This window comes from Hipposideros armiger, unplaced genomic scaffold (genome assembly GCF_001890085.2).
Source record: "Hipposideros armiger isolate ML-2016 unplaced genomic scaffold, ASM189008v1 scaffold_859, whole genome shotgun sequence".
Taxonomy (NCBI): domain Eukaryota; kingdom Metazoa; phylum Chordata; class Mammalia; order Chiroptera; family Hipposideridae; genus Hipposideros; species Hipposideros armiger.
The window spans coordinates 532,627-557,209 of NW_017732209.1; the positions used below are offsets into that span (position 1 = coordinate 532,627).

Consider the following 24,583-nt stretch of genomic DNA (forward strand, 5'->3'; position numbering starts at 1 on the left):
TAACGGCGCCCTGGGAACCGTTTGCCTAGCAACGGAGAGACCCTCAAGAGAAGGCCTTGCTCCTATCCTGGCCTTCCCATGACGTCACAGACGACCCAAGGTGAGCCTAATGTCTCCATATACTCTCAACATACACCCACCTGACCTCCAGTGTTTCCCACTGACATTTTTAATGTCCCCCAAAGTGGACACAGCATCTCTAGCCATTCTTCCCCATGGCTGATGATCCACCAAATCTCACTGATCCCCGCGTCTCCATAAAACTCCGTCTGAACCACTACTGATTAATGTTAACCCGTAAACATATCCACATTTTCCACCAACCTCCAACATATATCTCCATGACTTCACTATCTCCAACAATCTCACTCGGTCCTCCAACACCCACCTCTGATTCCAAAATTTCAGTGGTCCCCACAACACCCCCTGTGTCCAATGATCCACTAGTAACTCCAAATCTCCTGATTCCAACAGTCCCCACACACAGCCAGTGCTCCTGCCTTTTGCAGAAGCCACCCACCCCATCACAGATCTTCCCAGACCCACTTATTGAGTGGCCTCCCAGATTTCTCACTGGAATATCTCAGAGGCAGCTCACACTCAACAAGTCCTACAGTCTTACTCCAAATTCTACCCCTTTCCTATGTCCCATTCTTAGGGCCAGCACTGCCATTCCCCACCAGTCAGTCAGGCTGCAGACCTGTGTCATCCTAAATTTGTACCATTTTCCTTCACCCCGTTCCCTATTCCCCAGTCTTGGATTCTGTCACCTGAAGTCCTCTTTTCCAGCCCCTTCCTCTGTACAGCCATGGTCCAAACTCCTCTCCTGCTTGCGCCCCCCCTCCCCCATCAGCTTTGTCTCTGCTCTCCCAGACTCCTATCTCACCTCTTATCTATCCTCCACTTGGCATCTAGCAAGGTCTTTCTAAAGCCCAAATATGATCAGACTCTCCCTCCCCTGCTCAAAGCCCATCTGTGGCTCCCTAGTGTTCTCAGGGCAAAGTAAAGCCCTGAATGATCTGTTCCTGCCAACCTCACTTTCCAACCTCATCTCTCACCACTAACTCCACACCGTCCCCAAAAGAGGTTTGCAAAACTACCCCAGCACATCACATTCTCTCTTGCTCCTGGGTCTTTGCACATGCTGTTCCCTCTGCTTGGAATGCCCTTCCCCACTCTGCTCTTGATCCTTTAAGAGTCAGCTCAGGGGTTCTGTCAGTCCTCTGGGCTCCCCCATCTGGGTTGTCATTGCCTGGGGATGCATGTGTCTCCTCTGTAGAGTGTGAGCCCCAGGAAAGCAGAGCTGGAGCTGCTTGGTCACTTCTGTGTCCCTAGCAGAGGGCTGGGCTGACAGGAGGCACTTCAGTGGTCTTTTGATGGCCAGATGAAAAAATAAATGAAACAGATGGGAGAGACTATGCTGGGCAATGTCTGTGTTTCCAGCAGAATCCAGTAACCCTGACTCTGAGGCCAGGTCAACAAATTGGTGAGCAAATGAATGAGTGACTGGGCCGAAATGCCAGGGGGATGTTTTATTTAGAGTAGCTGCCTTCCTTTTCCACCCATGCCCTCCAGGGACAGAAATAACCAACAGTGAAAAACAACACTTAACTCACTATGCATAAGGGAAAACCTGCTATCTACCTGCTTGGGGAAGGGGGCTATGGGGCCTCAGTCATCCAGGTCCTCGTCCTCATCTTCCTCCTCATCTTCCTCCTCTTCTTCTGCAGTGGCCAGGGCCCGCTCCTGGGCAGCCTTGAGGGCCTGCTCCTCCTCCACCGTAGGGTCGCTAATCTCCATGATCTCTGGGCCAATGGGGTACTCTTGCTGAATTGGGGCTGGCAGGGGTGGGTTGAAGTTCTCTGGGCTGTACTTGTGGCCCCAGCCGATGTACATGTTCTCAAACTTCCTGGAGGGGCAGTGACATACTGGGAAATTTTCCCTCAAAGGCCCCCGCCTGGACTTTCATTAAGGGTGAGACCCAACATAGACATGGCATGACCAAAAAGTTGTGCATGGTAGGGTGAAGTGTGTCCACCAGGTTCCTCTGATTATTTGGTCCTTTCGTATTTACTGAGCATCTACTAAGTGCCAGGCCACATCTAGAGCTGCACTATCCAAGAGCACATGCAGCTACGGAGCACTTGAAACATCGTTAGTGTGCCCAAACCACTGAATTCTTAATTTCATTGACTTTTCTAATTTTGCTTGTGATTTCTCCTTTGACCCATTGGTTATTTAGGAGTGTGCTGTTTAATTTCTACATACCTGTGAATTTCCTTATGTTATAATTTCTAATTTCATTCCAGTGTGGTCAGAAAACTTATTTTGTATGATCGATCCTTTTAAATTTATTGAGACTTGTTTTATGGCCTAGCGTGTGGTCTATCTTGGAAAATGTTCCACGTGCACTTGAGAAGGATACGTATTCTGCTGTTGTGGGTGGAGTGGATTTTATTTCATTTTAGTTAATTGAAATTTAAACAATAAAACTGATACTCAGTTCAGTATTAAAAACATCTAAGCATGTCTGGGACAATTTGGGCACATGAGTCTACTTTTGCAATTGTAAATGTTGTGAAATCTGAATATAGATCAAGCATTTCTGATAAAAATTTAGCAGCCAAACTGACATGTGCTGTAAATGTAAATTTCACACCAGATTCCAAAGATATAGTATAAAAAAAAGGAATGTAAAATAGCTTGTTAATAATTTTTATATTATTAGGAGCCGGCCAAGTGGCTCAGTTGTTTAAGAGCTCGCTCAAGAGTTTGAGCTCTGAGCAACAACGGTTCAATGCCTGGCCCGAGCTGAGCTGCTGCTGAGCTGCCAAAAGGTGGCAGGATGGCTCAGCTAAAAAAACAAATAACAAAAAAATAATAAATTTTATATTATTGATTTCATGTTGTAGTGATATGGATATTTAGGGTTAAACAAAGCATATTCTTAAAATGAATTTTGCCTGTTTTTACTTTTTGAACATGGCTACTAGAAAACTTAAAATGATATATGTGACTAGTATTTTATTTATGTTGGACAGTGCTGGTCTAGATGTGAGGACCTAGCTGTGAACAAATTAGACCAGAATCCCTGTCTGGTGCCTACACTCGAGTGGGAGGAGATGATAACAACGACAGAATTGGCTGGGCCTGGTCAATTCACCTCTCCCGGAATTTTAACTAGAGAAGGAAAAAGGAGTAAATGGGAGAATAGGCAGGGGACTGAGAGGCAGGGAGAGAGGCAGAGAGCAGGAGAAAGACAGAGAGAGCAGGAGAGGCTGGGGGGAGATGGGGAAGGGAATGGAGAGTTTGCCATGGGAGCAGTTTGGCTCCCGAGAGAATCAAGAATCATTTTCTCCAGGTCTTCCTCTGAGACTTCAAATACATTGCTCCCTCAGAAGCTCCTCGACTCCTGCCTGCCTGGTTCCTGTGGTCCAGCAACGCACAGCCTCACCCGGGAAGTTGAGCTTGCTAGGAAGGCAGGCTCTTGGGCTCCACCCCAGACCCACCCTTTAACCAGATCCCCCAGGGAGTCCTTGCACTCACAGTTTGGGATGCTCTTCTGTCCTGCCTACCTTCCTCCCCCACAACTTACTTCTTTCTTTCCCCAAAGATTTCAGATCAAGGCTGATTTTCCCAGGAATCCTTTCTTAATCCCCTCAAGATGTGACAGATATGAGTTGTCATTGGTCCCTTCACTCTCCCTGGTGGTACTTATTTTCATTTGTAACAGGATATTGGGGGCAGGGAGGACTGGGGGGAGTGGGAAGGAGGGTGAGGGGTGTTATACAATTCATGCCTATGTTTCCTCTGCCTGCTCCCAGGGCAGGATCCATATCTGCTTGTCAACAAAGGGCCTGGGGCCTAGCATACAGCTTGCAAACAGTGACATTCAAGTCTTTTATGAAGAAAAAAAAAAGGATGGATGAACGGCTGAATGGATGGATGAATGATTGGGTGGTGGATGGGAGGGTGGATGGATGGGTGAGTGGAGTTTCCAGTTTGGATCCTTTGGCTTCAGAGAGATGTTGGCAGGTTAGGGTGTGGCCAGAAGCAGGGCGTTGGCAAAAAGCAAGCGAGCCTCTTCCCTGCTTCTGGAGGAGGACAAAAATGGCCAAGTATGTGGTTAAAGCATCAAGATGACATGAAATCCCACCTCGACCGTGAATTATAGTAGCAAATACAGAGCAGGTTCATCATTGAGATGGAAAAGGAAAATCTAAAAAATCATCGTGCCATCTGTTGGACAGAGCTAGTTAAGTTCGCCCGCCCCATGGCTGCAGACGGCGCCCTCTAGTGGCTGAGCAGGAAGGCTGGGATGTGTCTGGTCAGAGAGGTGGAGTGTGGGCAGTGCGTAGCTGTGGGTGGGGCAATGCAAAAGTGACTTTGGCCTGCAAATCTTTGGGGAGCAACTGGTGGGGGAGATTTCTGGCCCACAGAGAGAAGACCCTTCAAATTGGAAGAACTGTCCAGGGAGTTCAGGGAAGGAGTTAGCTTCCCCAGAGACGGACGAGACTCTACTCCTGTCAGGGCCACACCAAAGAGAGCAACTGAGTCCTGTCGGCTCCATGACCTAGACATCAAAAAAGCCTGGGCCAGGGGGCCAGAGATCCAGGTTTGAATCCTGCACATGCTGTGTGACCCTGGGTCAGTTCCTTCCCCTCTCTGATCCCCCATTGTCTTATCTGAGGGGGTCACACGCTTGTTCTGGGGTTTCTCATTTTAGCCCCAGTGGAACCCCTGGGAGCTGAAGGAGGGGGTCAGCCCTGGGAGCTTCCTGAAGGGGGTCCTCCCAGTCTCTGCCCACCCTGGGGAGTTGCTCCACCCAACCTGGCTCTGAAGAAGTTGTAGGGGCTGTCTCTGCTGGGAGGACTCAGAGAAGACCTACTTGCCAGTGGCGTAGGCGTAGGCCCCTGGCCAGAGATTGGAGCGCACGATAGCCACGGAGTACTGCGGGCAGAGGCTGCAGGACAGGTGGGCGGTCCAGGGTGACATGTGCATGATTTCTGCAGGGATGTGAAGAGCACCAGGGAGGTCAGAGGTTCCGCTGCTGGCTCCCCACACCCTGCATAGCCCTCTGGAGGGGAGGGAAGAGAGGGAGCAAAGAGGGGAGACGAGGAGGCGAGACGAGGAGGGCCATAAAGGGAACTGTGGTGACCAACAGCACAGGCTTCAGTGTTTGAACCTTGGCTCCGGACCACTCCTCGCTGTGTGGCCCCCGGAAGCTACCTCACCTGTCTGAGCCTCAATGACCACATCCAGGAAGTGGGGATACTAATCTTGCCTCCCTTGCAGGATGGCAGTGAGCCCTAGACCCCCAGACAGGGCAGTTGCTGTGATTCTCCTTCTGGCTGGCCATCGGTTTGGACTAACGGGCAAAGGACAGGGCACAGGCTCTGGGTTCACAGAAAACTGGGTCCAAATCCAGGCTCTGTCCACTCGCCCAGTCTCAGCCTCTCCTTCCTCCTTACTCCAGGTGCTTGAGGCCCCAACCTCAGGAAATTTCTATCTCTTCTTCCAAAATCCAGCTCAAGTCCTGCCTCTTCTGGGGAGGCCTCCCTGTCTCTTTCTCTTTCCTCAAGCTCACATGGGACTCAAAAGACCACATCCACTATCTGGGCCATGCCATGTGCCAGACACAACTCACAAGATGGATGCTTTCCCGTAACCCATGAGGAGGCACCATGGTGATGAGAGAACAACTGAGGCTCACAGAGATGACCCCCGCAGTGTCGCTGCCCCTCCCTTTCTCATCTCCTTCCTGGGCTGGCAGTGTGAGGTGAGGAGGACTGTCACCTGCATCTTCGGACAGCGGCGTCAGCAGCGGGGGGCCGACCTCCTGCTCCACCTCCTCTATCCCTTCATCAGCCTTCTCTTCCTCCTCCCCCAGCTCCTCCTCCTCCTCCACCTTCTGCAAAGGGTTCACCCAAGTGCAGCGGCCCTGGAGGTGGAGAGAAAGTTAGGTGACACCCCCAAGGGACAGAGCTCAGCCTGCACCCTGGGAGGAAGTGAAGAGCCAGGCAGGACATTGGGGACTGTCCTTGGCAGCCCAGGTATGGGCAGGAGGACAGCGTTAGTCACACAGGTGGGGGGTGGGGGGAATGGGCCGAGAGAGCAGTGCACTGAGGTGGGGGGATTCCTGCCTCCCGCTGGCTGTGAGGCCCCCATCTGTGCATTCATTCATTCATTTATCGGATATTTAATGAGCACCTGCTACATATAGGCACTGCTGTGGGTGCTGGGGACACATCCTTCAGGAAAGAGACCCAAACCTCTGCCCTGTGGAGCTGACATTTGGCAGCCCATAGGCTCCTCTCTTTGCCCATCTGGGAAATGGGGGGGGGGTCATAGGTGCTTCTCTCATTGGATTGTTGTTGGGTTACATGAGATACTGAAGAGCTGATAAATGTCTGTTGAAGAAATGAATGGACCTAAGTGCACAGCATATCACAGACCTCAGTTTCATCAACTATGAGATGGCAAAGATAGCTGTACCGATCTCAGGAGTTATTTGGATTCAATAAAACCTTGTAGAGTCAATAAATGTTTATTGAATGAATGAATGAATAAAAAGCCCCTACACACAGCAAGTATTATATTTCCTTGAATGAATACATAAATGTATATAGAGTTCAGACACATTAGGCATTCAGTAAATGCAGGTCAACCATCTCTTATCCACAGGTCCAAAACCTAAAAAGCGTTGAAAATGAGAAGTTTTTCATGAGTCATTTGGCAGCGCCTCTAACCTGACTGACCAGAGGCTCTGGCAGTTTTGCTGCCAAAATAACAACGCCTTTGAATACAGCCCTGCTTGGGGTGTTGCATAATATATGGGATGCGCACTGTGTCACCTTTTTGAAGTCTGAAAAACTCAGAATCCCAAGATTTATCTGGCTCCAAAAGTTTCTGACGGGGTTGTCAACCAATATCTGTTGAACGACTGAATGAGGAGCAAATGAACAAATGAATGAGGAATGGGTGAATGAATGAATGAATGAATGAATGTTATTTAGCACAAAGGCTAGCAGGGAGCACGTGCTCGGTATTACTGGGGACTCACACCTGAACCACCTGGTTCTGCGACAGGTGGGGGGCTGGGGTCCCTGGTCCTCACCTGCGGCAGGATGTGCTGCGTGTGATGCACCCAGTTGGCCGTGGAGTCCACCAGCTCGAGTACCGGGATGCCCTCAAAGTCGGGGTTCTCCTCGTAGGAGTCGCGCCCCGCGCCGCCCTCCTCCTCCTCGTCGCCCTCCTCCTCGCCGAACTGGTAGAAGCCGAGCGGGCTGATGTGCGTGGCGGCGGAGATGCGGGCGATCTGGGCCCGCAGGTAGTTGGCCTCGTTGCCCGGGAAGGGCGGGTAGCTAACGACCGGCGCGTCCAAGTGGCCCGTGAAGAACTTCTTGATCTTGCGGGCCTGCACGATCTGGATGGGCGTGACATGCGGCAGTCGCGTCCACGGCTGGCCCGGCTCGTTGCACACGAAATACAGGTACTTGTTGGTGCCCATGCGGTTCTCCTCTTTGGGGATGACGGGCGGCGGCTTCCACGTCGGCTTGGGGATGATGTCGGAAACCTTCTCGTCCTCCTCGCCCTCCTCCTCGCCGGGCGCATCCGTGACCTCGCCGCCCTCTGTCGTCTCCTCCACCTCCTCCTCCTCAAACTCCTCCTCGCCCTCCCGGAACTCCACCTCGGCCACCACGTAGCTGCGGCCGAGCCCCAGGATCTTGCCCCAGAAGCGGCAGGTGTGGATGGGCTGCTGCTCCACCAGCTGCTTCAGGGCCATGAAGATGCGGAAACTCTCGTCTGAGCTCAGGCCTACCCCCGCCTGTTCGAAGTAGAAAGCCGACTCCATGATGTTGGGCACGGCCGTCTCTCCCTGCAGAGGGTGGGGTGGGGGCCAGAGGCAAGAAGGCTGAAGCCCTGCTCCCTAGCCTGACTCTTCCAGAGTCTAGAGAGCTACACTACTGGGTTACAACACAGCTGCTCATGCGACCCCTTCAGTCACTGAGATGCAGGGGTTAAGTCCTTGGAAAGGGCATCTCTTGGTGGAAAAGGAAAGGCAACACTTGATTGAAAATTAAACATAAATAAATAAAATGAAAAATTTTTAAAAAAAAAAACAGGAAAAGGCAAAACCACACTGAGAGAAAAAATCCTTTGTTCCTTCATCCTTCCCCCCTTGTTCCTGACTGGAATGGGATGTGAGATCTGGAGTTAGAGCAGCTATCTTGGGACCATGAGGCAACACAGATCTTACACCTTCATGGTGGTGGAACTGCAAAATGGAAACTGCCTTGTCACCAATTGCAACACCGAGCTGCCTTACCTCCCTTGGGCTTCTTGTTTTATGAAACAAAGAAGTCACTTCTAGTAATGTTTTCTGATACGTGCAGTGAAATGTACTCCTAATAGACACTCCAAATCACAAGCAATTTAAGAGTTAGGTCATGAACCCAGGAATCAGTGATGTTGGAGGATGGTGGTGACACATCCTGCCCTCACTGCCTCCTTTTTCACTGTGTGCTTTGTTCAGAGAGAGAGAGAGAGAGAGAGAGAGAGAGAGAGAGAGAGAGAGAGAGAGAGAGAGGTAAGAAAGGGAATGAGAACAAGTAAGAGAGTGGGACTAGAATGCAGGGAGGTTTGGGCCCAACCACCCCCATATCCACGTAGCCACAAGCTATCCTCAACACTTTTTCATTGTCAGTCCAGAAATCTTTATTGAAGACCCAGTGGGTGCCAGCCCCAGGCTACGGTAGGCACTGAGCTATATTAGAAAACAAAATCGAGACCCTTCCTCAGGAGGTCAGCATGACCTGCCCTTCCTTGGCTTTGGTCTTGGCCGGCCTGACTGGGCCAGGAAAACACACAGCCCAAACCAGGAAGATCCCATGCTCCCTTGCCAGAATTTGAAATCAGGATGGAGGGAGAGAGGGTATGGTAGGCAGAATCATGACCTTCCCAAAAGTTGTCCATGTCCTAATCCCTAGACCTATGAATATGTGACCTTACACAGCAAAAGAGACTTGAAGGTGTGATTAAATTGAGGATCTTGAGATGGGGAAGATTATCCTGAATTATCACGGTGGGCCCAAAGTAATCACAGGGGTCTTGATAAGTGTAAGAGGGAGGCAGGAGGGTCAGAGAAGCTGTGATGACAGAAGCAGAGGTCAGTCAGAGAGATCTGAAGGTGCTACACTGCTGGCTTTGATGATGGAGGAAGGAACGTGGGCAGCCTCTAGAAACCGGAAAAGGCAAAGAAACAGATTCTCCCCAAGAGCCTCCATTAGGAAGGCAACCCTTGCCAACACTTGGACTTCTGACCTCCAAAACTGTAAGATAATACATTATGTTGTCTTAAACTACCAAGTTTGTAGTAATTTGTTACAGCAACAATAGGAAACTATTATAACACAGGGGTCAACTTCTGCATGTGGCTGGAAGTGAAACACGGGAATGGGGAAACATGTAAATGTGCAGTGGCTGACCCTCTGTGTGTGGAGAGATGATGGAGGCCAGTTTGCAGAGAGAAAGAAAAGACTGAGGATCAGAGCTGGTTAGCTCGGTCCACCTATTCCTAAGGACCACTTAAGGTAAGTCCCCTGATTCTGGGAAATGCCCTATATCTTTATGATAAATCCTGCCCCTCCCCTTCATTTTAGCAAGCTCTAGGAGGTGTCTGTTTTTGGAAAGCAAATAGTTTTGGCTCATATGCCCGTTCATCCCTGTTAACTTGGCTCAAGGGGAAAGGCTTGCTTGTGGTCCAAGAAAACATATAACAAAAAAAGACATATAAGCCCCACTTTATTCACGCGACAAAATCAGACTCAAGGATGAGTTTCTTATTTGGGAACCATGGACAGCTTCTGAAAAGTACAATGATCCCTACTGAGCAACTGAAAGCTCAAGGTAATAAGAAGTTTCAAGGTAAACACATTTTCTCCAGTTCCTATATATGGCTGTCTGAGTCATTGGCCATTTTTCTTGAAGAAGTGAGCATTCTAGAGCTAGTGCATTTAACTGTTAATTTTTGTTAGGCACACTAAAGACTATTTGTCTCCTGTTTCAAGTGCACTGAAATATCATTGAAAGAGTTACATAAATTATAAAAAGATGATGTAGTACTTTGTTAGGGCTGTTGTAACAAAGTTCCACAAACTAGATGGCTTAAACAACAGAAATATATTGTCTCACAGTTCTGGAGGCCAGAAGTCCAGATCAAGATGTTAACGGGGCTGCTTTCTTCTGAGGGTTGTAAGAATCTGTTCCATGCCTCTCTCCTGGCTTCTGGTGGCTTGCTGACAATCTTTGGTGTTCCTTGGTTTGTAGCAGCATCACGTCAATCTCTGCCTTCATATTCACATGGTGTTTTCTGTGTGTGTGTGTGTGTGTGTGTGTGTGTGTGTGTGTGTGTAGCCCAAGTTAAGCTCTTATAAGGCCACCAGTCATATTGGATGAGGGCCCACCCTACTGCAATATGACCTCATCTTAACTAATTAGATTTTCAAGGACCCTATTCCCAAATAAGGTCACATTCTGAAGCACTGGGGGTTAGGGCTTCAACATATGAATTTGGGGGGGGGGGACATAATTCAACCTATAACAGATGGTTAGTGTGAAAAATGAATGATGGTGCTTTAATTGTACCAGTTGATGTAAAAGATCTGGCCACAAGCATACCAAAGTTTTCCTAAAAATATATACTGCATCCTCATTTTTTAAAAAAGCTCCTTGTAAACAGAGTTAAAATGAACAATTTTTTTGCATCTTCTTTCTATTCCTGCTACATATACCATTGTTCATGAATGTTTGAAGTCCTTCCTACAGGAGGATTATATATTTCCAGCCCCATCCCCAGTGAATTTGAGTGGCCATGTCACTTGCTCTGACCATCTGAAATTGCAGTGAAAGGGACATGTGTCACACCCAGGCGGTAGCCGTAAGAACCCGCATAGGGTTTGTTAGGCCCTTTTTTTCCTCCTTTGCAACTGTGGAAACCTGTGTCTCAATAGAACCTCCATCACCTGGGTTATCAGGCAGCTGATGAGCAAAGCCCTCTTTGGTGGTTAGGGACTGTGAGCAAGAAATAAACTATGATTTTAAGCTACTGAGATTGCTGGGCTGTTTGTTATCTCAGCTTGATGTGGCACACCCGGACTAAAGCTCTATAGTAGGAGAATGGTTATTTTGAAAGTAATTCTAATAGTTTCTCTCAATCTTAAACACCATACAAAAGCTTGCTTGCCTAACTGATGCTGACATCAGCAACTCAGGGAGGGAGTCAAAACTTAATCCCAAGACTCACCACCTTGTGGCCAGGAGGGAAGGTAAGGGAGTGAGCATAGGAAACTCTCTTTGGGGTATGTACCTGGCCCACAAGCCAATGGCCATCACCCTCTTTTTGGAATCTCCCATCCACATGGCAATGGTGTGGCCTTACCAATCATGTTTACATGATCTCTCCTTGCTCTTCTGGCCACAGTTGATTGGAGTAAGAGTGGACAACTGCCCCCACATGACAGATCAGACTCTGCTGCTCTCCCCCTGCAAACTGCTTCTTTTGGGTTGGGGGGCGGTTAAGGGTGAGGGAAGGAGTCAGCCCTTAGTGCCCCTTGGAGCCACCTGGGAGCCACCTTGCCAGCCCTAGACTGCTTGCAACCTGACCGTCAGATGTAAGAAAAACTTCTATCTTGTCCAAGCCATTTGTTTCCATTTTTGTGACATCATCTATTTCCTGCCTTAAAGTGACCTGGGGGCCGGCCGAGTGGCTCAGCTGATTAAGAGCTCCCTTGGGAGCGCCAGCTCTGAGCAGCAGGACTGCGGTTCGGATCCCACATTGAGGGCCAGTGACACTCGCCCTCTACAGCTAAGATGGTGAACAACAGCTCAACCTGGAGCTTGGCTGCTGTGAGTAGCCAACGGCGACGGCGAGGGCTGCAGCGGGGCTGCAGTGAGTTGCCAGGAGCTGCTGTGAGCCGCCGACCAATGACCGGTGACCGATTGCCTCACCCGGCAAGAGCACAATGATCATACTAACGTGGGCCAGTGAAGGGACGTCCTCCACAACTAGACTGAAGAACAAAAACAGCAATTTGTCTACCTGTCTGTCCCCCTTCCCCGATTCCCCAACGCTGTTCCCCTTCCCCCAATTCCCCAATAAAATATATATATATTTTTAAAGTGTCCTGGGCTGTCCAACAAGTAGAGTAAGTTGTTAGTTTTTGGATGGTGACACAATAACACTAAAGTTAGTTTAAAACTATAAATGTGAGAATAATCGGGAACTTTTCAACACAGAGGCACAGTGATAGGGAGCCTTATGCTCCCAAATAGCCAGGCCTGCTCTGCAACGCTGTAGACAACACGCAGGAAGCCACCCAGAGAGGGAAGGCACCGATTAGAGAATACAGAAAGAGACGGGGTCTGCAAACGTGTGTATAAATGGCAGAGGTGGCATTTCTAAGCAGGGGGCAAAGAATGGAGTTTTCCATAAGTGCTGTTGGGGATTATGGCTAGCCATTTGGAAGAAATAGAAAAATGAGAGAATGAGAGCTCTTCCTCCCATCAGACAGAAAAATGAGTATAAAATGCTGAATCACTGATTTCTTTGAGTCGTTTCCTAGAAATGTACACAGGCCACAAACGCCCACAATTTTGCCCTTCTATAGACCGCATATTAAGAACTCCAGCTCCAAGCTCTAAGGGGGTGGGCCTTCCCGGACTTGGCGTTAGGTGGGAGTGCGACTTGGGGGTGTGAGGGAGGAAGGGGGCGGTTCCAAGGGGGTGCGGTCTCCCCAGGAGAGACTGTTGATTTGAAACTTAAAACCATCTTCTCAGGTAAAACTGTCCTTCATGCCTAAGACTTGGATTTCCACCTGTACTCTGCTCACGAGGGTTGATTTCTTTGTCAGATTGTCACTCCCGTATCCTCTCACCATCCTGCCTCACTGTCGCCAGAATCCTAGAATCTCAGAAGCACAGAAGTGAGCACAGACCAAAGGCAACTGCAGATAAGGCAGAGGCTATAGCACGGGTCAGAGGTCACAGTCCGGCCTTACTGGTCCTGTGTCCCACACTTCCTAGCTCCATGCCCTCTGCACCCAAGTCCTTCCTCTACAAATAGGAATGATAAATAGCACTTGCCTTGAAGGGTTGTTTCAGGATTGAAAGGTGACAAGCCTCCTAAAGATCTTAGCAGGGGGCCTAGGAAGTGTCAGGATTATCATAAAGAGAGTCCTCAACAAATGTTCCTTGAAGAGTGAAAGAATACTTTCACCCCAATTTTAAGCAGTCATCCAATGCTGGAAACAGAATCGTATAATTAAATATTATGAGGCTAGTAGAATGTTAACAAGTCATGACAGAAGAGTTCTTAGTGGGTCTCAACTTACAAAATGGGAAACTAAGTCCTGGGAATAGCGGGCAATTCAGTGTTGAGAGACTGCAGGAGGCAGTGAGTTTCATAGAAAACATCTGCAAAGCCATTATTTGAGGGAGGGGGGCGTAAGGGATGGTGGGAGAGACCAGCCTCCACCTCCATATGGCAGCTGGAGTCAGCTTTCTAAAGAGCAGAGCTGACCAGCTTTGCTCTGCTCTCCATGGCACCCCAGTGGCCTCAGGACAAAGCCCCTGCCCCTTAGCCTGGCATTCAAAGCCCTCTGTGACAGGGTCCCAGTCCCCTCCTCCCGGCACACACCCTAGACTGAGATGGTCTGTTTCTGGGTTGTGCCATGCGCTTCATCACCCCCAGGCCTCAGCACAGGCCTCACCCCCCACCTGGTGTCCCTCCAAGCTGGCTCACTCACCACCTCCTCCTCCATCTCCTGCTCGCCCTCACCACCGCCACCGCTGCCCCCCCGGACAAACAGGGCCTTCTGCCTCTCGGCCATCTCATAGATGGGCTGCATCTCTGGGTCGTCCCTCAGCGTGTCCAGCTTGGGATGGAACCACTCCATCTGCGTGGTGCGGTTCAGTGACTCCAGGATGGACAAGGGGTCCTCCGGCCGCTGGTTCAGGATTTTGGTCAGCAGGTTCACCAGGTGTTCATACCTGCCTCCCGGGGGAGGGAGTGGGAGGTGGGAAATATCACTCAGCTCACTGCTGTGTGCCTGGCCCTGTGTCTGGTGCTGGGGACACAGTAGAGAAAAGGTCCCTGGCCTGGTGGAGCTGACATTCTGATGATGGAGACAGACATTAACCAAATATGCAAAATATATAGTGTCGGGTGGTAATTTCTATGGAGACCATAAAAACAGGGAATGGGGACTCGGAATGCCAGTGATAGGAGATGGTTTGCAATTTTAAACAGGGAGGCCAGGGAAGGCCTCACCAAGGTGACATTTAAGCTGAGATTTGAATGAAGTGAGGGAGGAAACCATGCAGCTGTTGGGGAGGAAAGGGTGTTTCAGTCAGAGGGGACAGCAGGTGCCTAGGCCCTGAGGTATTTTATGAGTCTAACATAATCTTGATACCAGAACTCAAGGAGCTAAGAGCAAGGAAAATTCCATGCCAATCTCATTTAGAAATATAGATGCTAAAATCCTAAGCAACACATGAGCAAATAGCATCCAGCAATTTCTCAAAAGAATGACAGGACATGATTAAATTGAGCTGACAGGGATGCAAGACTAGACTGATTTTAGAAAAAATATATAATTCATCATGTTAATATGTTAAAGGCGATATGAGAGATTGCTTCAACACGTGCAGATAAAACTGTTCGCTAACACTAAACACCCATTCATGATTTTTAAAAACATAGCAAACTAGGAATAGAAAGCAATTTTTTATAATTGTATAAAGGGTGGCCACAAGTAACCTACAACACACACCAAACATAATGGTTAAAGACTATGAGATTGGGAATGAGGATGGCTACTCTCATAACTTCTATTTACTATTGCACTGGAGGTCTCAGCCAATGCAATCTGACATGAAAAAGAAAAGTCTTGAAAAGGAAGGAGCAAAATTGCCATGTTTTGCAGATGATATGATTGGGAAAGATGTGCAAAGGCCTTGAGCTGAGGGTGTGCCTGGCATGTTGGAGGAACATCGAGGAGGGCAGTGTGGCTGGAGTGGAGTGAGGGAGAGGGGACCAGAATGAGAACAGTATGGGAATGGCTTCCATTCCCCCAAGTCGGGCACTATGCTGGGCACTTGAGAGCCATGTTAAATTCTCACCACAATCATACATCTGAGGAACAATGGTGATCCTCAGTCTCCAGGTGAGGAAGCAAGCTTGGAACAGTTGAGATCGTGCAGTCACACAGTGGTAGCACAGCCAGGATTTGAAACCAGGTTGGTCTGACTTCAAAGCATGCACGCCCGTCTGTGGCATGGAAACCCTTTGGCAACAGTCTCAGGTGTGGTAGAGGGCCATCGTTGAATTAGGAAGGGTAAGGAGAGGTCAGAATTGGCCAGGGCTTTTCAGTAATGGACCTTGAAGTTCCTAAGGGCTGGGAACTGTTGAAGCAAGAGGTAGCGCTTAATTTTGTCTAGACTCTAGGGCAGCGGTTCTCAACCTGTGGGTCGCGACCCATTTGGGGGTCAAACGACCCTTTCACAGGAGTCGCCGGGTACTCGTATGTGGGCGTATCTGCATGTGGGCCTGGAGACAGATAGAGGAGCGGTGTCTTGGTTCCTAAGACCATCGAAAATCTGTGTTTTCCGATGGTCTTAGGCGACCCCTGTGAAAGGTTGAGAACCGCTGCTCTAGGGGATGAAGTTTGGAGAGCAGGCAAGGGCTGAATTATATGTGGCCTTGAAGGCTGTTGAGACCACAAACCTGAAGGCACTAGAGTCAGGCAGGCTCTGAGCAGGGAAGGGATGGGGTCAGTTTTGTGCCTCAGCAATGCCTGTTACTTCTCCCACCTCATCTCCCCCCACGCCCCCTCCTGTTCCTCCTCCCTTGGCTCCCATCACAACAGCCTCTTCATTGTGCCTCAATCACAGCAAGCCTTTAAACCTGCCAGGTCCTGTACTTGGACCAGTCTTCCTCATTCCCTGCAAGGTGCTCTTCCTCACCTCCTTCAGGTCCCGATCAAATATCACCTCCTCAGAGAGGTCTTCCCTGACCTCACACTATTTAATATGCACTTCTTCTTGCCCTTACCCTGCCTCATTTTTTGCCTTAGCTCTTATCACCTTATCACTTATTTAGTGTTCATTCTCCCACTAAAATGTGAGCTTCACAAGGATGTAATGGGGGAGGGGGGGGTGTGTGCGCTGAGAGGTGTATTATGACAGCAGCCAAGCGGCCTTGGCCTTCCTCAAGCAGGAGTTTAGTGGATAATGACCACCGGAGCCAAATCACTTGTGCTGGAATCTTGGCCGTCACATCCTAGCTGTGTTATTTTGGATACAGGATCTAATTTCTCTGTATCTCAGTTTCCTCCTCTGTAAAATAGGGACTGCAAATGTGCTAATCTCAGCTGTGAGGACTAGAGGCTAATGTGTAAAGGGCTGGCACAATGTCTGGTAAGTAAATGTTATTTTATTACTTAGCTATTGTTAGTATTTATCTCGACTCCTAGTCTGAGTTAGATTCCTCCAGAGCAGTAGTTGGTTCTCCTTGAGGGGCAATCCCGTTTGACTGAGGAGACCCCAGAGCCCGAGGCAGGGTCTTCGCTGGGGGCTCTCCCTGCTTGGGTCCCACCCCCTTCCCACTCCCAGACCCCTCTCACAGGCTGAGGTCGCAATTGACGCTGGTCTGCAGCAGGTAGGCCTTGGCGTTCTGCACGGCCAGCTCCCTAGGCCCTGGCTCAGGCACCTCCATATGGAAGGGCATAAAGCCCAGCTCAGAGGGCGTGAAGTGGAGGGCAGGGTCATCCCTTATGTAGGGCCCGTGCTGGGTGTCCTCGCTGAACTGAAGGTCTTCTCTCTGGTACATGCTGAACTGGCCAAGGTCGGGCTGGGGTTCCTGGTAGGCAGACTCCAGTTGCTGGAAGAGGTTGCCTTGGACCTGCGGGAGCTGCTGCATTAGGCCAGCACTGTGGGTGGCCTGGATCCTGTCTTCATTCAGATAAGGTTGGTGCTGGAACTCTAAGGGAAAGCCTGTATTCATGGGCAGGTACTCTATGCCACCCAACTGAGGTTCCTCAGCCTGGAACATCATCAAGTTCTCAGATTGGGTCAGGCCTGCCCTTTGTGACCAGTCCAGGAGGTTGGTCTGGCTCACTGGCATCTCCTGACTGCCCTGCAGGATCTGGGCGTCAAGCATCTGCTGCACCTCCTCGGGGACCATGGGCTGGGGCTGAGAGTGGTCTGGACTGAGGAGCTGATCGAAGACCTGGGAAGTCCTCTGCCTGGAGGACTGCTGGTAAGGCGGCTCAGGGTCGGGTGGAGAGTCCCCCATAGTCCAAAAGCGGTAGCTGACTTCCAAGAGGAAGGCTTGCACAGTCAGACCACTAGTCCGCTTGAACACGCCCGGTAGCCTCTAGGCCAGCGACGCGGGTTTCTACTGAGGGACGGTGGGCCGTTATCAGGGTAAGGCACGCGGGGGACGCACGGGCCAAGGAGCTGGTTTCCACGCAGGCGCAGACTCATGCCAGAGGAGCTTCCAGTCTTCCCACGGGCTCCTGGGCACGCTCACTAGATACCGCGCAGCCCAACTGACACAGCGGGAGACCAGAGACTGCACCCACGCCCCAGACCCGCGATCTGTTTTTTTATTTTTTAAAGGCAAAGCACCGCCCCGCACTCTCTGTCTCACTCCCTTTCCCCACCAAGCCCCATCAGCTGTTCCCCTTGGTCTCGGGTTCCCCGGCATCCTCGGCTGCGGCTGCGGCGGCGGTGGCGGTGGTGGCGGCGGCGGCGGCGGCGGCGGCGGCGGCGGTGGCAGCGGCGGGGCTGGGGTTCTTCACGGCTGTGTCTTCTCCGGCAGGAGTGAGGGTCTGGGGGCTCCGCTCCTCCTTTGAGGTCAACCCGCCCGCTGCTGCCTCCTGGCGACAGGAGAAGGGGGAGCCGGTCAGACAGCTGGCCCCACCTCCAAGCTTTCGGTTGGGCTGTGCCCTCCCCGCCCCCCATCTTGGGCACTCAGCACACACACTTCATCCCGGAGCCCTGGTATTTTTCTTCCTTTGCTGCTCTGAGGTTGTCATCCCTACCTTAGGTAGGGGCCCCTCAAGACTAGAGTCCAGCAGTGCCGCTTCGGTCAGCCCCGAGTCGTCATCCATGCTAATGAAGATGGCCGGGGTCTCACACTCAGGCCCTTCTTCCCGGAAATCTATGACTTCCTCTGGCTGGGGAGGGCCTGGCCGGGCCGAGGAAGAGGACGAGGAGGAAGAGGAAGAGGAGGGGGCTCCCACTCCTCCAGGCTTCAGCTTCTGTTCCTCCTCCACCTGCCGCTTTAAGGCCTTCTCCTGGGCCAGCCGCAGGCCGATGAGATCCTGAGGGGGCCGGGGGCCCGGGGCTGGTGCCAGGGCCAGGGGCTCCAGGTCGTCCTGGGGGTGGGGAGGGGCACACAGAAACTCAGAGACGGGTGGGGGCTAGGACCTAGGCTGCTCTCAGAGGATGCTGGGGAAGAAGAGACAGAGGCCACTCGGAGGCAGACGCAGAATGCGCACAGGGAGTAAGGGGCAACTGTCCCCTCCCCTCCCTTTCAGCAGGAGCCTCCTGCCAGAGACAGAGGTGGCCGGGTGGAGATGAAGGACAGGGGCTGCAGACCCTCACCTCTTCCAGAGGCCCTGAAGGTGCTTCCTTGACCTCTGGCTCCTGCTTGCCGCTGGCCTCCAGGATGGTCATGATGGAGTTGGGGATGTGTGCTTGCTAGGGGAAGAGCAGGATGGGGAAGCTATGGAGAGCTCTGACCCAGTGACCCCTTGTGGACACACCAGATCCCTGGTCCCGGACCCTCCAGAACCTTTGACCTTCTGTGGCAGTGCAAGGCTCCCCTCTGCCCACCCCCTCCAGTCCCCCAGGGCAGGTCCCATGGGGCCACCCCCCACCCTGGGGTACCTGGTGGGGGGTGAAGGAGCGGACGTGGGCCAGCAGGGGCTCCCGGAGCTCTGGGCACTTGTCAAAGACGGCGCCTAGTTGCTGGGGCGGCAGCTGCAGGATGACCTGGAAGCTCTGGGGCTTGGTGCGTTGACAGCACTTGATGAAGCCCTCCCACACCTTGGGGTACTTCCACACCTGGACGGGGCAGGGAGGGAGCGGGGGTGAGGGAGCACACCAGCGGGCACCCTACAAACTGGGAGGACTTTGCCAAGATGGGGCCCTGCTGGGGCTCAAATCCCTATACAACAGATTCCTCTGGGGTACATGGAGCCCTGACCTCCCTCCAAAGGATCTTATTTCTTTTCCAGATCCCAAGCAGGTGGGACATGAGGCCAACTTGAGAGTGGCCCTTTCACGTTAGGCTCCCCCGGTGGGACCCATGCTAAGTCCTTTGGGAGCACGGCCTCATGTCATTATCACAGCAACCTCCAGAGGGCGACATTAGCCCTACCGAACAGATGAGGCCCAGAGAGGTGCAAGGACTTGTCTAAGGTCACATGGGCCCCAAGGGGCAGAACTAACATTTGAACCCAAGTCTGTCTGAATCTGCACTTAACCTCTCAGCCAGATGTTGCAAAGTGGCAACCTGTGGGCTGAATCCAGTGGGCTGAATCGAACCATTGTGGATGAGGTTTGGTTTTTAGTTTCATCACGGTATTTATAAAACCTGTTTTCTAGTGTCTCTTGAAAACCAGACCACCTTTCAGCTCATACATCCTGCCTGGGTGCACAGTGCTGAGGGGGAAGGGGCAGCCATGCTTCTCCTGGAATGCACAACCCCCTAAAGTCTACCACTTGCTCCTACAACCCAACGGCCCTCACTCATCACGTTGCTACCCTGTGGCTGTCCCGACCCCTGGAGCGCTGTACTGTCTCCTCCAAGGGCAGGGCCAAGGGGCTGGCCGGTCTGGGTGGTGTGGGGAAGACAGGATGGAAAATCCTGGGGTTGTGCCTCAACTCTGTCTTCAGTTTGTCCCTGCTGCAGTCAGTCCACTGCCCGGGGGACTGGATGGTCGGGGCAGGTTACCTGCTTCATGATGAGGCGGGACAGGATGTTCATGACGAAGCCCCCCAGGCGGGGGTACATGGTCAGGGACTGGATGACGGTCCTCATGAGCAGCATGGGCAGGGGATTCTGCTCCATCAGCTGCTGCATCACCACGGCCAGCACCTCCGACGTGTACACGTTCCGCTCCGCAAAGCACAGGTTGGTGGCTGCGAGGAGGCGGAGAGTGGGCCTGTCCTCTTTGCCCAACTGCCCCCGGGGAGGCGGGAGCCCCACCACCCTGAGACAGCCTCAGCCCCATTATCTGCCCGAGGGAGGGGAGACCCAGCCCTGACTTGCGGAAGCTCCAGGCAAAACAGAAGACCCCCTCCCGCCCGGCAGGTCTCTTTCTGAGGGGACACTGGCCTGGTCCTCGGGAAGCCTGGCAGCTTGGTCCAAGGGAAAAGACATGGCCAGCTCCTGGAAGCCCCGCACTGGGCACAGCCTGGCCCTTTCTCTTTGGGGAAAACCCGTGGAAAGGCTGAGGCAGGGAAGACCCGTTGCCAACCCCTGGGGACCCATTCTGGCTTGCCAGAGGCAGCATGGAACCTCCACCCCCACGGGACAGGGAAGGCAGCTCGGAATTCCCTAAGCATCCCCGCAGGGGACAGGATGGCCCTCGACCAGCAGGCTGGTCAAGGGACTGCCCACTCCCAACCCTGACCAGGGCATAAGGGCTTGTGTTCCTGCTGGGGTACACCAGACCTAGGGTTATGTGGGGACACAGTCCATAGAGTTATAAGGAAGGAAGGGGTGAGAGGAGGAAGCCTGGACATATGAGCCCCCCCAGCTCAACATCCAGTGCCAGGAAGGGCCAAGGAGGGCTGGCACAACCCACGAAAGCCTTGGGGTCTATTCCCTCAGGAGCGGGTTGGGATAGGCGGTGCTTCAAGCCATTGTGCTCGTGGGGAGACCCCAGGAACGGCCTCTGAAACCCTTCTTCCCCAAACACCACTTGCCATGTGAGTCTGTCAACCAGGAAGTCTTTATTGAGCCAGAGGAGAGGCCCCCAATCCTTGAGAGGTTAATGGAGAACAGGGGTGGGTGCCTATAAGGAATGGGGGGAGGGGGCTCCTATAAGGAAAAGGGGGTGAAGGCATTACAGGTAGACAGGCAGGGAGTAGGCTGGACAGGGGGGCAGGGTGGGAATCTAGGCTAAAGGGGCAGAGGACAGTGTAGAAGGTGAGAGAAATGCCAGAGAGGACCTGCCAGAAACTGAGGACACACTTTCTTCTCTTCACTTCCTGGTCGTCACTGGCTCCCGCCTACTCTGTCTAAAAGCCTGCAGAATCAACCCCCTTCCCTCAGCTCTGCCCAGCCTCCTCCTGGGCCTCCCACCCTCCATACAGCAGCCTGAGGGGTCTTTTGAAAGCTCAGCCTGACCCTACACCTCCCAGAGGCCCTCACGAGAGCAAGTCCAAACTACCTCTGTGGCCTAGGAGACCCGTGTGGGTGGGGCACAGGCATGGTTTTCTCAATGGTTATAGGTCATGCAAGTGCATCTCTTGGCCTGTGCAAACGTTCTTCCTTTCTCTGGGTTCGCCTACTCATCCTTTGGTGCGCTCAGCTCAGGTGTCCCCCTCCTCCAGGAAGCCCTCCCTGATGTCTCTCACCAGGGAGGACTGGTTGGTCCCTCAGGGCTCCCTTTTCTCAGTCCAGCTCACTCTGGGTTGTGACTGCCTGAGGATGGACTGTGACCCCTGGGAGGGCAGGCCCAGGGCTGTCTCCATCCCTGCTGTGTACCTAGCGTGGCCCAGCACAGGGCTGAGCAGAGGTGCTCACTAAGTTAATGGCTGGTCCAGACCACTGGGGGCAGGTCTAGTTACAAAAAAACTCACCAGAGAAACAGGCTGGTTTAAGGGGCGAGTGCGTGCCAGAAATGACTGCCAATACGATCAGGCACTGGGGATTCCAACGGTGCACAAAACAGGACTGGACTTCAGATCTGGAGCTTAGTCAAGTGGAGCTATTAGTGCAACCAGGAAAAGCACTGGTGCCTGAGCACAGAAATGTGCTCTGCGAACTGGCTGGACTAGGTGCTGGGGACCAGCGGCTGGCAGGGAGACCAGCTGTGGGCTTGCTGAGAGCTCCACAGTATGGAGGTTGTGTATGGGCCCGGGCTTGTAGGAAGAAACAGGTGGGGTTCTCAAGGCCAGGCCAAGCCTTGCCGACATCTCCAGGGGCCTGGCCCCTGGCCGCCTGTGTGACCTGTGGCGAGGCCCTTTTATTCCCTGGGACTTGGTTCCCTCATGTAAGATCAGGGACTACATGTGGGTCCATGGATGGGCTTGGTGGGGTGGTGGGGTCTGTGACACCTCCCAAATTGTACACAAAGCCGTGTGAGCGCATTGTCTTTGGGAATGAGCCCAAAGCTTTCCTGAGGTCATCGAAGGGGCCAGTGAGTGTAAAAAGACAGCTCTTGGACTCCAAGCTTCCAGACCCTTTCCACCCTACTGCTCTTCTGCTAGAGGCCTTAGTTCCTCCTCACTTGTAGCATGGGCTTTACGTTTTCATAAGCTCCTCTCTTGACCTAAAAGTTTCTGAGAGAACTTGCTGGGGAAGGTTAGGAAATAAGTCACTAGAGAAGCGATTTCAGGCTAGACATGAGACTTAAGTGGCAAGGAGGGGAACCCCCACCCCGCTCATAAAGGACAGGGGAGTAATCAAAGGACAGTTGTCTTCTGAGTAGAGCACGTGACCGTAAGTTGTCTGCCTCCGTGGGAAAGCACGGCTTCTGGACCAGAAACCTCCTTCAGGGAGGGAGTGGAGGGCTGAGAGCTGAGGGAGAGAGGTCTTCCCACGGGAGATGTGGAATTGGCAGAGCTGGGACCCCAACTCAGGTCTACTCGACTTCAGATTCTGTTTTCTCCCCTATACCACTTAGGTTGTGTGTGGCCGAGCATGTTACTTAACCTCTCTGGAACCTCCATTTCCTTGTCTACAAAATGGATGTCAGCATACTTACCAGGTAACGGGTGGTGCAGAAGGCAGGCAGGCCTGTGAGGCACTCAGGAGAGCCTGGCTCAGAGTAAGTGCTCAGTGACAGCGGCTTTCATGAAACTGATGATTGTGGGGAGCCTGACAGTTTGTCACCAACACCCCTGCCCCACACACTCCTGCTGCAGCTGGAGCCCAGACTAGATCCAGCCTCTACTCCGGTCCAGCCTGGGCCTTGGTGCCCTCCATCTGCTCTGCCGGCAGTGCCTCTGCCCCCTCCCCACCAAGAACACTAGGCCCTGGGCTCTGCTTCACCGGCTCCTTGGGCCGGGGCTGGAGCTCCCCAGCTTTCTTGAGTGCAAACTCTGTGCCAGGACTCAGTAGGTACATTAGTTCCTTAGATGGAGAGAGGAAGGAAAGATGGAAAGGAGGGAAGGAAGGAGGGAGGGAGAAACAATGGTGGGTGTCGGAGCTCTGGGATGAGGCTACCGTGACACCATCTCCGACTTGGCACATTCCAGTGGAGACGTGTGGGTGACTGAACTTCTTCCCCGAGTCCGTGGAGGCCAGGCCACTTAAGAGGGGGTGGGGGGATACCTCACCTTTGATGATGGACTTCATGTCGCACTTCACAGAGTCAATGTTGTGTAATGCAATCAGTAGCTCTCCGGGGTTCAGGGGGGACAAGGCTGAGTTCCCTTCACCTGCAGTGGGAGAGAGGGAGGAGGGGAAGGAGACAGCATGGAAGCCTAAGTGAAGAGATGGTTGGAGTCCCCCAGATTGGGGAGCAGTGACTGAAGACGAGGCACCCTCTGCTTCAGTGGGACTGGGGGGACAAAAAACCAGAGTAGGGGAACAAAGACTGAGAGCACACAAAGCGTGCTCACTGAGGCAGCAGTGGGAAAGCCACCCCCTCCGAGAAGCCTTCCCTCCGTGTGAGACCATCTCTCGCTCTCCTCCCCCACACTGGGTTCCCACCCTCGTTAGGACTAGGCCGGTATCTGAGTGTGGTTTGGCTGTTCCTCTCCCTCCCCACTGGGCTGTGCACCCATGCAGGCCGGGCAAGGCGAGCTCATGGGGTCCCCAGCACAGCACAAACAGTCCCGGGCATTTGCTGACAGGTCAGGCTGGGGCCAGGCAATGGACTTGTGAACAGAGCTTGGACTGGGTGCTGCGTGGAGGCAGCGAGGGGAGATGGCTCTGCAGGTGCCGTCCTGAGGGTCCCGGACATGCCTGTGTGTGTCTTAAATCACCAGGTTGTGTTGTGTGGAACAGACGGCCTCCAGCCCTCTCCCTAACTTCAGGGTGACGGGGAAGGAAGCAATCCTACACCTAAGCTAAAAGTTTGAGTTTGCTTCCTTCTGACCATGTCAAACAAAATGTCCCTCACATACAACTTGAGGGGTTCAGGCAAGAACTGAGGAGAGGCAGGAGTGGAGCCCACACCGAAGGGAGACTGAGAGTAGCTGGGTCCCAAAAGGGAAGACACTATTAGAGTCAGGCCCAGCTGTACAATTTTGCTCCCGCCATGGAAGAAACCACCGTCCAAATATCATAGGAGGGTGGCCTGGGAACTTGGGGATGATGTTCAGGTATCGCCAAGTC

General features: G+C 52.4%; 2 protein-coding genes across 4 annotated transcripts in view; both read right to left on the reverse strand.

The window, feature by feature from the left end:
• Positions 1-93: 93 nt before the first annotated feature.
• Positions 94-17,524, reverse strand: RSPH6A (radial spoke head 6 homolog A). The gene is made up of 6 exons (XM_019629500.1): positions 16,683-17,524; positions 13,806-14,049; positions 7,118-7,879; positions 5,797-5,941; positions 4,889-5,006; positions 94-1,909 (listed from the first exon to the last, which is right to left on the reverse strand). Exons 1-6 carry the CDS (start codon positions 17,351-17,353, stop codon positions 1,672-1,674), a joined length of 2,178 nt encoding a protein of 725 aa, XP_019485045.1. The 5' UTR covers positions 17,354-17,524; the 3' UTR covers positions 94-1,671.
• A 110-nt stretch (positions 17,525-17,634) lies between these two features.
• SYMPK (symplekin scaffold protein) overlaps positions 17,635-24,583 on the reverse strand; it is a 35,606-nt gene continuing 28,657 nt past the window's right edge. Inside the window, exons 22-27 of one of the 3 annotated variants that reach the window (XM_019629489.1) lie at positions 23,581-23,682; positions 20,024-20,211; positions 18,955-19,131; positions 18,670-18,765; positions 18,105-18,440; positions 17,635-17,939 (exon numbers count right to left, since the gene is read on the reverse strand). In XM_019629489.1, the coding sequence (XP_019485034.1) occupies positions 17,733-17,939; positions 18,105-18,440; positions 18,670-18,765; positions 18,955-19,131; positions 20,024-20,211; positions 23,581-23,682 (1,106 nt within the window). In that variant the 3' untranslated portion in view covers positions 17,635-17,732. Of the gene's footprint in view, positions 17,940-18,104; positions 18,441-18,669; positions 18,766-18,954; positions 19,132-20,023; positions 20,212-21,007; positions 21,116-21,879; positions 23,683-24,583 lie in introns of those variants that run through there. The other 2 variants (XR_002122445.1, XR_002122446.1) reach the window with 2 other exon arrangements.